General features: G+C 28.7%; 2 protein-coding genes across 4 annotated transcripts in view; both read right to left on the reverse strand.

Annotated features, from left to right (window-relative positions):
• Positions 1 to 12,819, reverse strand: part of LOC107453483 (dystrophin-related protein 2) — a 276,867-nt gene that overhangs the window by 131,058 nt on the left and 132,990 nt on the right. The window lies entirely within an intron of this gene.
• Positions 5,655 to 12,819, reverse strand: part of LOC107453484 (uncharacterized) — a 36,593-nt gene continuing 29,428 nt past the window's right edge. For all 3 annotated transcript variants that reach the window (XM_016070344.3, XM_016070342.3, XM_016070345.3), the window contains exon 2: positions 5,655 to 6,705. In XM_016070344.3, coding sequence (XP_015925830.1) covers positions 5,887 to 6,690 — 804 coding nt within the window. In that variant the 5' untranslated portion in view covers positions 6,691 to 6,705 and the 3' untranslated portion in view covers positions 5,655 to 5,886. The remainder of the gene's footprint in view (positions 6,706 to 12,819) is intronic.

The raw sequence follows: 12,819 nt of genomic DNA on the forward strand, positions 1-12,819 counted from the left end.
AACTACTTCATTTTTTTTCTTCTTTTTTCAGTTGATTAAATATATATCAGGAAACACTGTCGTCTCTGTATGTAAATAATAAGTACCCATAAGTTATCCAAAGGTGATAAGCATGGATGTTGGCTGTACACTTGTTACTTTTTGAGATGTGGTGTAATCGTCATTTAACAGTCGAATGTTTAGTTATGACATGCGCAGACTGAAGTTTACGTCATGCCATAATTGGCCTCTATGCATATTTTTGTCTTTTTTCTGTATTTTATTACTATACTAATTTTTTTTTCTGTCCATTTGAGAAACGCAGAATGACAAAATATGTATGCGGCTAATGTAAAGAGCACACTTTTAAAATCTGCCAAGAGTGTAAAAGATAATTTTTACCATTTTTTAAATTTATTTTTCAATTGAAATATATCATGACACTTTCAAATAAATTAGCTTAACTTAATATGCCAATTTGTTTGAAATAAATAAAAAAAATATTAAATTATACTTGTTTTTAATTGGTAGTCTATTAGTGGAATAATTAGTTACAGATTAGCACTGATTTAAGTTAAATTATTTAGAAGTAATATCATTATTATTTAGAAATAAATGAATCAATTTTAAGTTTCTATATTGTTTTACACTTTTGATCATCAAAAGGTTCTTACTGCATGTGTTGACATTTTTAAAAATCGTACATTTTTTGTAAAAATAGAGACGAGCAATAAGTTTAATCTAGCTAGCTATTACCTACATAACTGAAATTTTATGTCCTAATAAATTGACGTATAAGTGAAAAGACTGGAAGTTAAATTCATAGTAAAAATAATAATTTTGTTAACATATTAGCGTTGTTAATTATAGAACCATGGCCCACAACAGGCTGTTACAGAAATGCTTTGCTTTATGGTCGACTGTAAAAATAAAACAATTTAATCCGCAATTGAAGCAGTTTTTAAAGAAAGAACGTATTTGATCAGCTAACTTATTGATATGCTAATTTCTGATTCTCTGGTTGATTTCTAAAAATAATATTTTTAATTCTCTAATTTGTTTAAATGACATTTTATTCTCCATATAGGCTCATCAGTTATAGATTTTGTATCAAATATGATACACTTTTCTCATCTATCCCCTATTAATGGTAAGAAAGTTTGTGTATAGAGCACTAAAACAAATACCTCAAAAACTTCTATATATAACTGTTGTTGTCCTATATAATCTTAGAAAAAAAATCTTAATTTNTTTTTTTTTTTTTTTTTTTTTTAAATAGAAAATTATAGGATTATGAGAAAATTTAGGAAATCGTAATTTGCTGCTTACTTCTTTCTTGTGAAAGATTCTATGTTTCCAATCTGTTTAAATTTTGTATTTCTTCTCTTCTTTTCAGAAAATTAGCTTTAATGTCAAAAAAATAAATGTTCATACCTTTTAAAGAAGAACAACAGGGTGACGAAAAATGTTGTAATGTATAAAATGTAATCTATAAATGTGTAAAATATGACAATTTTAATTTTCTGTTTTCATGAGATGATTATATTTTTTCCTCGATTCCAGTGTTTAAAAAAAGAAATAATTTTTTAAAAAAAATAATTTTTAAAAAATGTTAAAAATTAACTCGGAAAAAAATTAATATGAAAAATGCATTTAAAGTTATGGTTACGGCATTATGAGATTTTCTAAAAAGAAACAATTCTGATATGCATCGCCAACCCGACCTCCGAAATCCAAGACTTTGCTGATTATGCTTAGTGTTTAAAAAAAAATTCCAAAATAAATATGGTTAAAATTTTGTAACATTGAAGAGGCACATTTTACGTTGGCTTCATTTTCTTAAATTTGTAGTTTGAACTATGTCCATTTTCTTAAATGTCTTATAGTGTAGCTATGCCCACTTTTTTCTTCTTTTTTTTTTAATACACACTTAAGCTACGTTTATTTTTCTTCAATACGCTTTTTGAGCTGTGCCAAAAATAGTTAGTTTACCTCTGGTTTATACTACTAATAGTAATAGTTAGGTCAGGAGCTAGTTTTATTTCCATAATGTTTATTTTAAACTGAGCCTTTTTAGACCATACTCAGAACTAGTGAACCAAACCTAAATCTTTTGTAATTATAAATTAGTTTCAAAATAATAATTAATTAAGTAAAAAAATAACACGTAATTATAAATTGGTTTAATAATATTATGGTAAAATAATTTCAAAATAAAAATTTACTGAATAATTGAGTCGTAATACTTTTTGAATCAATGCAGAAAGGAAATCTTTGTATTTTCTTTCGAAACCTAAAAAAGTAGTTGGTATTAATTAATTACACCGGGGAATGATTTTTTTTTTCTATTGCATGAAGTATTTTAACAGATCTTAGGTACTTCACTGATTTTAAATATGCAATCAGTTTCTTTCTATAAGCTACAATTTGTTTTTAAATAACACTTTTGACATAATGACAGTTTCAGTCTATTATTTCGGTCACACAAATGTTACAACAAACTTTTTGGTGAGTTGGGGCATGTCATTAGGATTAAAATTACAAATGCACTCATGCCCGGAAATGTCATCATATGCGGCTAAGGGCGCTTCCCCTATTATAAAATATGTAGTTCTGAACTGTGTTATGTGAGCTTCTGAAGACGTCTTAATGGAGGAAGCTCCCATAGCCGCGTGCGGTGACATTTCCAGACATGGGTTCCTATTCATTTTTAATCCTAATAATGTACAATAGGTTTCTTTCTCCAAGCTGCAGTTTTTCGTTTTTTTAATGACACTTTTGACTTAAAAATGACAGTTTAAGTCTTTTTTTTCTCGAAATGTGCAAGTTTAAAAACGTTATATAGAGCAAGGGGTCGCATAAAAGTTGCTAATAAATTTCTAGGGAAGTTCGGGCACATCATCAGGATTAAAATTGCATTGGAACTCATGCCTGGAAATATCGTCATACACCTCTAGGAGCACTTTCCTGTTATGAACTGCTTCGTCGTATGCTTCTGAACAGCTCATGTTAGGAAAGCGCCCCTAACCATTTACGACAACTTTTTTGGGTATCAGTTCCTATGCAATTTTAATCCTAATGATGTGCCCTAACTTCCCTAAAAGTTTGTCGCAACATTTACACGACCCCCTGTTATATACATATTATGTTATAAGCTTGTACATTTCGATGAAAAATGTCATTTAAAAAATCTGTAGCTTTAGGAGCAAAGCGAATTTCAGATTTGAAATCTCCACACCCGAAATAAGCAAAATCAAGTATTTGTATTAATGCCAGATTCATGATTTTAGAGATCCTTGAGGTAAATATGGCACTATTGGTGCAATTTATGTCCTATTTGTTCTATCGAAATGGAGGGGTGAATGTGTGGGTGCTGGGAAAAGGAAACAAGTTTAAATAGTCGAAAATAGTAACTTTAATGTGGGATTCGTAGTTCGATGATATTTGATTGGATTGCAATTTATGATGTTCGATTTTTTTAAAATTTGTAGATTCTAGAAAAATTATAGTGAACAATGACAAATTTACTTGTTTTCAATTCCGTGGTTGTCGCAAGTTTCATTTTCTTTTTCATTTGTGAAGATGTAAAATTTAATTACATAATTACAATAGTGTTTTTAATTCCACATCCTTGAAAATAAAAAAAATATTGAGAACATTTTCTTCTATCTAAATAGTACCTTCTATTCTTCTTCTCCTAAAAATACTATAAATAGATTCTGACAAATTCTATTCATAGTATTTTTTTTTTGTTATTATTTCTTAAATTGTTATTAACTTTGTTTAAAATTTAAATCGTTAATGATGCAAGAAAATTTTCCTCATTTTCATGATTTTTATAATAAATGTAGGAAATATGAGGACTTTTAGAGATTTCTAATTATAGAGGACACCCCTCCGATAAAGACGTCCATGCTACATAATACAAAGAAAAAATAATTATTTTTGAACTATTATCCGTATTATAGTGTCAAAAACGAATTTCTTTTCTTCATACAATAATAACATTTTCTCTAAATCTCATAGATTTTTTTTTTTTAAATACTAGTTTTTTCAACAACAATTGCTTAGCTCCTACAACTTCACAATCCGATTACAGTATTTAATCTTCCTTCTTCTGGGTCGCTGTGATGTTTCATTTCTCCCTGGTGAATATTGCAGAATTGTTCCAAACCTTAAGTCATGTCATGTTGATTTTTTTTTTTTCAGAGTCAAAAACACAAAGGACTGTTGCTGTGAGATTAGAACTCTTCCGCCTTCGCAGGTGGAAATAGTAATTAGAATAGAGTAAAAACATTCCACAAGGTTAGTGAAGCCTCGACCTCATATAGGCAGAGAGACTGGTACCAACCGGTAGGACCGGAGCTGCGACTGGCCAACGCAAAAAGGTGAACGCGCCTAGCTGCAACTGAATAAAACGAAAGAAAAAGTTTCATATTTATTTATTTTTTTATTCAGTTTAATTCAGCAACACCCCATCTTATCTGCTATTCTGACGTGCAGTTGACCATTATTCTTATTTGATATATGCTGCTTGGAAAACGCCCATTCTGTTAGGAACAAAAGATTTTTTTTCTTCCTTTTTTTGCTGTCAATTTTTTTTTGCTTTTTTAAGAATGTCTGAATAAATTGTGGTTACGAGCTTTAAGAAAATTATCGAGCTTAATTAGAAAATCTTCCAATAATAGAAATATTCAATATCACAGATGGAGTTGTTATCTAATATCGAATTTAAAATAATGATATATTTAATCACAATAATCTAAAGCATAATCTTTATAAATAAATGTGATTTTCACTTTTTTAAGAAATATATTTTTTTCAAATACGTATAGTGTTTACTTATTGGCATTTCTGAACATAAATTTATTTTCCTTAATCTCTTCGGATCTGACATTATATATATCGGAAATTAGCTTGAAACTTTGATGATTTCACAAACTTTTCATTTAATAATAATCTTTAGAACCAATATATATACGTATATATATTGATAATCTATCTAAAGCAGCAGTTCTCATTCTTTTCGGTTAAGGAATTCTAAATGATCGAGCATGAGCGAAACCCCACGTTTATGGATAAAAAAATTTTAGCAGCTATGAATATACAAACCAAAGAAAGACTATTTGTTTTGATAATATTTTATGAGAGCAATGGAATAAAAGAAAATGGTATATTATAAGGAACCTTAAAGGTATTTTATTTTTCTCGCAGCTCTNATATATATATATGCTTATAACACTTAGAATATTTGAAAACCGTTTCATAGGAACATTTCAAACAGTCTGATTTATTTATTGAAAGAAAAGAATATAATAAAAATCAAGATTTCCTTTAAAGAAATCTAGAAAATGCTGCTGAAAAAAATATATAAATATAATAATAGGCAAAATAATAGACGTTACATAGTAAGCTCAGTGTGAAAAATTTTGATGATTCCGTTTCGTATTGTTACTAAGATAATTTAGTTTTAACTGTAAACATTGCAATAATTTCGTTTCCTGTCTATCCTTCTTTAAAATTTGAATTCCATCCATTACCTGCAAAATTCTAGATTTTTTTTATACATTAGTTTCGTGAGCAATTTTTAATTTTGGAATCACATATCTTACATTTAAATTCTTCGAATTATTCCTCCATGAAATTATTTTTCCCAAAATAAATAAATAAACGTATTCAAACAAAAGCTTATTTATTTCAATCCATGGAAAATGAGTCTTGTCATACAAGAGTACCAAAATACAATCAAAATAAATTATATGTAAAATCACACCCACTAAAAACCCTTAAACTAAATTATCACAGATAACGCAGATGTTTAGTAATTTCTTCTTTATAAGCACCACTGATGCTAACAGATATGCTAAAAAAATATTTTTGAACTACAAAAAGACATTCACATGTTAGTCATCGCTTTCCTTTGTGCTTATTCGAAAACATTTTCCAAAATGAGAACTTGCCTTCTTCTTTGCATGGTTGATCGGGTCTTATAGGATTTTCAGGAACAACCCTGCTGGTCGCGAAAGTCTTTTCTTTAGGCTTAACAATATGGAGCTGATTTACCTGATCTTGAGTATCGTCATCTGAACTGTTAGGATTGTCTGCACTGCAGTGGCCAGAATCTGGTTCGTTGTCTTTTAGAAGATCCAGTACATTCTGCTCCGACTTCGAGACTTTAGCTCTGGTTAAAGTAAACATATTGTCTGGAACCACTTTGGGTGCTACTGTCTTCGTCATTGGAACATTGAACTCTTTCAGAACAGAATCTGGATCATCCACGAAAGCTTGTGCTAAATTACGGCTGATTTGCTTCCGAATTGTTTTCTTCATGGATAAAGTGCGTTCCAAGTGACGAATATCACGTTCTGTAAGAGTTCTGTTTGAATAATGGGAAGCATCTTTGCCTTTGGAACTTTTTTTACCAGCATCATCTCCTTTCTTGCTGTGTTTCGTTGGTTCAATGAGATCATCTGAAAGAGTTGACCGATGTCTACTGTTTCTCCTGTTGCTGTTAGAAACATTTGATTTCGTTTCATTGGCATTTGTGTTGTGTGTCGTTGTAGGACGGACATCGAAGTTTTCAAAGTCTTCAAAGCGTCGGCGGCTACGTGGAGAGTAATCATAAGACCTCAGCTCTGGCTTAGGTTTAGAAGTTGGTTCCACTGTACATTTTCCAAAAATATTCCTTACGTCTGGTATATTACGTTCCATCTTGAAGTAGAATACCTACAATGAAAATGAAATTTATTAAGAAAGTTAGATAAGAAACAAAAAATATATTAGTAGGATATATATTGGTGTATATATATTGATATCAGAGTAATCACCCTGGTGGGTGGTAATCACCTCAAGTGCACCAGACAAGAGCAGACTGTCATTGCACTGCCTGTCAGGCTACACCCGACCATATCCTCGATTGCCTTGGTCTTTCAAGAGGAGATATCTTTGTGTATCTGCTCTACGTGCTAGATATGCTCAGAGTTGCTGGTATAATGGACCTGATTAAGCTTTACTAACAGTAAATTGCAACAACAACAACAGCAGAAAATGCTACATATACTTTAGACAAATCGGGTGTTTACTTAAAGATTTTGCAATAATATAAAATTTTAAAATAAAGTGGCCAAAATGAAATGGTAAATCAGGAAAGCAACATGAGGTTACAAAACGTTATCAGGCCGAAGCCACGAGAGGTGTTTGTAAACCATACAAAAACAATAAGCAAAAATAATTCTTCTACATCATTTTATTTATAAAGTTTTTCAACACAGTCGGTTACACAGTTAAGACTGAAGAAGTAGCTCTAAGTTTTTGCCTGACTATAAGAGACAAAGACAACGTTGTTTTGAATTACACATTTTCTCAAACACATTCTGTTCACAAAAGTTTGTGACAAATTTTGAGAATTTGTCGTAAGTGTGAAAAACTCTAAATGTTTTAGTGCTGCTCTTTTAAATTTTTTATCTCAGACCAGTGGTACCAAAGATCAGTGGCCTACAGAGAGGGGATGAAGAAAGGCAACGACCCTGGTATCCAGTCACGGGGGAAACACATAAGTAGTGATGGGCAATAACAGGTATTTTCAAATAACAGGTTCCAGCTGTTNAAATATTGGACATCTCTACACATAAGTACACTAAAACTTTAAGTCTGTTACTAGATTACTAGCATTATTATTATTAGGTAAATACTTGACTTAAACTAAACATTTCATGAAGAATAAAATATTGTTTTCAAACAACTATAGTAATGAAGTTTAAGGTCATTAAAATTTAAATGCTTCTTTTACAGATAAGAATATTTTTTAACGATAATAAATTTTTACATAAGTCGGATTTACACATTATTTGAAAAGAAGGATTCAAATTTGTATGAATATAATTGTCTTAATTTTTTTTGTTTTTAATTTCCGTTTTCAATTTTTTAACTTAATTCTTCCTTTTTGTGTGATTTCGTCATTACACTCCTTTTTTTTAAGGACAACTAATTGAGGAGTTGCTCCCAACATTTTTATATCTTTGTGCACCAAAAATTCATGTACAAAAATTTTATAAATAATGAATTTTGTAGCAACAAAATTCATACATAATGACTAGACCACGAAAATGCATACAAAATGACAAAGATTCATATACGAAAAAAACTGCAGAGAAATAATTTTTATATAGAATTTAGATATCGATTTTGGATTTAGAAACTTGTGATGTAATCCTTCTGTAAAATAAATAACTAAAAGATGGGTTAGTGTGGGAAGACAGATGTTAAAACAAAAGAAGTAACTTAATCTATTATAAACTTCTCAGTGATTTTTATCTAAAGTAATAGCCTTAAAAGAATGATTACCAACCCACAGAATGTATCAGCTGCTCTTTTTAATATTCGTAGGTCATTTTAGTTAAACTTGGCGTAGGAAGTTATGAGTAGATCTGGATACTCAAATAAATAAATAAAACTAGAAGAAGAGGAGGTTGGTTTCCTCCCCCCCCCCTTGTTCAGNTGGGTTCCCCCCCCCCCCCCTGTTCAGGTGAGATGAAGGATGAAACAACGAATACCACGATTATTTTGATCGGGAATACTTGACGCAAATGTCAGATAATATTAGATAATGTTTGCACAGGAACACTTGCGGTTTGACCGAGAAGCATCAAATAATGCATTATTTTTAAATGGAAAAAAATTAAATAAATGAACTCCTGTCGTAATATTGAAATTTCATAGTATTCAAACCCTTATTCTCACAAATTTAAACTTCTTGCTTCAATATTCTTAAAAAAACATATTTAAAAATATGGTTTGCGTTTATTTAATTTATTTTTTTAAAGAAAAAATAAAGACAATAGTCAGCATATTGAGCTAAATTTGAAATTTGTAAAATGTAAAAAGTGGAATTTTCCTAAAAAAAAACTTCTAATTAAAAATATTATATACGTTAATTTCTTCCGTTTTATTTATTTTTTCTTTGTTTTATGAAAGAAGATATTGTTCAGTTCTATAACATTAACTAATAATTATTAATGAATAATTGCTCCGTTTTTGTTTTTTTCCCAAACATTTATTCAATAATTCTCGCTGTTAAGCTTTTTTTCTTCATTCGTTTTGGCAATTTACAATTGTTAAAATAATTTTATTAATTCATTAAATTCATTATTAATTTTATTAATTCATTAAGTTAATTAATGGTGCTACTTTAAAAGCAGAATATATTTCTTTCTTTCTGGAAACTTTTAAGAGTAAAATTTTGAATAGATCTTGTATCTCTTAAAAAAAGATTAATCTGATAAAACATTTTAAATTTATATGCTAATGTAGAAGAGGTATATTAGCATTCAGACTTTCCTGGATCGTATCATACATAATAATAACAACACGCACCCCGTGACGCGTGACATTTTTTAAAAAAGAATCTTAATAAAAAACGCAATATATAAATTTTTTATTTACAGTTTTTTTCTTGTTTATACTATTCATATCTTAGGATTATTTGCTAGCATAGTACCCTTTAAAAAGTACTAAGATGTCGTAGTATAATATGACAGCTAAATCTATTGATGTGATTTAAAAATAAATATACAATTAATCACTTAGAAATCCATTCAAAATCGAAATTTTTTTTTTTTATTCTAACATTTATTATTCTAATAAATGTATTATTTTTTCATTGAATTATAGTAAATAAAAGTCAAGGCCAAGACTGGTGAACACGTAACTGGTAAAACTAGCAAATTTTAATTTATTTTATTTGATAAATTTCTCGAGTTATTTTATTAAACCACGCCCGTCTCTGCAGCCAAGAAAAGTTGTCTAAATGTGTGGGGAAACAAGTTACAAAAAAAAAATATGTATATATGTGGGCGGATTTTAAAGATAATGGAAGACAGACCTTAGGAATAACACTGCTGATTTTTCTTAAATGGATTAAGGAATATAAAAAATGACAAGTTTATAAAATGCTATCCTTAAATTTTCTTACAGGATGACAATTATTGAACTATGAAAGAAAATTTTCAAAAACTACTGAGCTCAAAAAATTTAAAAATAACTCGATTTTGAATGTTTGAATGACTTAAAATATCGCTCGCACAAATTATCTAACATATTTAAGGAAAATTCTTAATTATCATTAATTCTTAAAAAAAGCAGAAAATTCTTAATTTCCATTAAGAGTGCATCTTAACATTGCGTCATTTCTAGCAAAATTATCATGTATCTTTGCGCTAATAAATATTTATCATCATATGTTCAAGACGCTATTAAAATCATGCCAAACCAAAAAAAAAAAAAAAAAATAAAACAATAATAATAATAATAAATAAAATAAAGTAAATACATTATTAACAAATAAGATTACTATATTTTCAAACATAATAATGGTATTTGTTAATAATACATTTTTTCCAGACATAATTTTTTCACACATTATTTTTATTAATCGAATAAATTAAAACTTACATTTGATCAAACGTTTTTAGTGATATGTTTCCCTTAGTGTTCACTATTAATTAAGAATCGAATTAAATAGAAAAGTTTAAGAATTGGAAGAATAAAGTGGTGAACCTAAATTCTAAAATCAAATTATTTAAAACTTTAATTCTCCAAAAAAAATCGTAGAAATGTGCGATTTTCGAATTGATAATTAAATGCATGCATGTTGAGTATATAGGTATTGCGATTCTTGTGCACCTATTCAAATTTTAATAAAGTGAATAAGAAATAGATACAACTAATAATCATGGCACTTCTCACATTATTCAACTTAAGAAATTATAACATAAATTCAAAACGAATGTTTGCGTGACCGTAACTGAGCGTTAGTGAATCGAGGAAGTGAATGATCCGCTGCAAACGATTCTTGAAAATCCGTAGTTACGCTTCGAGTGACAGGTATAACGGCAACACACATTGTGTTCGAATCGTGATTATCTGTCAAGATAGACGGTCTCGTGAGTTCCCTCTGTAAAAGGAAAACATTTATTCTTTTGTTTCAAGCGGTCAGTGGAGTGTCCATTTTCTCCTTTGCTTTGATCTTTGTTTACTTTTTTTTTATATTTCATACAAAGATAAAGTATATTTTTGATACCGAATCATCTTCAGGATATCGTTTGCGTAAAATGGAAGAATTCGAGAAGTTCAAACTGGCAACATTATATTCCATAGTCGACCGAACCAGAACATTGTGGATTTTTATTACAATGGAACAAAGAATTTGATGTATCCGTTCAAGTCCAGTCTCGGTCAGTGCGTTTGTTCTTTATATAGGAATTGCTGTTATTTCGATTAAGGTGGATGTATTTTGGAAGTGATAAGATATCTAATTTACGGACGCATTGAAAATTATGAATGTTATTTAAACCTCAACTCTGCCATAAACCATAATCTTCAGCTGCATCTCTTATTCTTGTAGAAATATTCAACTAGAAAGCAATTTTTTTTCATTTTCACTTGTAACATTTATGTATTAATAAATGTTTCTACTATTAAATTAATCACATTTAGGGCAATGGAAACTTTTTTAGTTTTTCCATTTTTTTACGTGTTCCAAATTTTAGCTTTTTGACTTCATGGGAAGTGGGAGAATTAGCGAGTCAGGGCTTTGCCTCTTATTTTTTCAGATTAAGTAACATTTTAGTTTGTATAAATATACCACTCTACATTAATAATCAATATAGCACGATAAAACTGAAGTAGATAGTTTAAATAATAAAACTTAAACAAAACGTTGGTGGCTAAAGGTTTAAGGAAGTTATGAAATTTCAATTGATTTAAATAAAACATATGCAAATTATAGATGATGAAAAAATTGAAATAGTAAAAAAATAAATCAACCATCGTTCCCAAGTAAAAATACATATATATATATATATATATATAAAAATAAAAATGAAAAAAAAAAATCGCAATATCACCGACTTAATTTGATCACTATAAAAAGAAATCAAATAAATGATTAGTTTTCAATCATTTCTATACCACATTCTGTGAACAGGATAAAATATTGCTGAAAAACTAAACTATTTTAATCCACTTACATATCAGAAATTCAAAATTAAATTAAATTAATATATCCTTGCAAAAATTTTGCCATTTCCATAATTTGGCGACTTAATTTAAAAATATCATAAATTGAAAAAGGATTATGGAAAATCCATTGATAATATCTAATTGCTAATATCCATTTTAGTCAACAACTACTTAAATAAAGATGTTAGATAAATGTAGTTCTAACTTAAAAATGTCGATTGCGCATTCATCATTATAGCGCGCTTACGATTTTTTTTTCTCTGTTAAGTGGATTTAAGGTCGAATTAATGTTTCGATGCAATGATTTCTAGTGCGCTTAATTTGTCTCTATTAACTTGACCTTAATTAATAACCTTAATTAATTTTACACTACTTAATTTATTTTATAATTTATACTTAAATTAAAAAAAGCATGGCTTTAATGCGTTTTTAATTAGTTCAAATGTTTTCTTACCTTTATTTTCTCTAATTCCCTAAATTAAAAAAAAAAAGGAAAAGAGATTTTGATTTTATTTTAAAAGACTAAATGAAATTGACCTTTGTTGTATGTTTGCTAATAAAATGTTAAGAATATAGGCTTATCGGTGATTATTTCGTCCACCAATTTTTTGTGTAAATAATTTTTTTTTTTAAATACTACGTAAATAAATCACGCATCTAGATTTCATCCAAAAACTGATCTGTTAATTTAGATTTACAAGAAATAAGTTCTAAACAATTAAAAAAACTTTTACATAAAAGTATAATTAATAAATAACTGGAATTCAGTCGCCTTTTTAAATTCAATCTTATGAAAACATTAATGACAGAAAAAGTGAATTA

The sequence above is a fragment of the Parasteatoda tepidariorum genome, chromosome 1, assembly GCF_043381705.1.
Source record: "Parasteatoda tepidariorum isolate YZ-2023 chromosome 1, CAS_Ptep_4.0, whole genome shotgun sequence".
Taxonomy (NCBI): domain Eukaryota; kingdom Metazoa; phylum Arthropoda; class Arachnida; order Araneae; family Theridiidae; genus Parasteatoda; species Parasteatoda tepidariorum.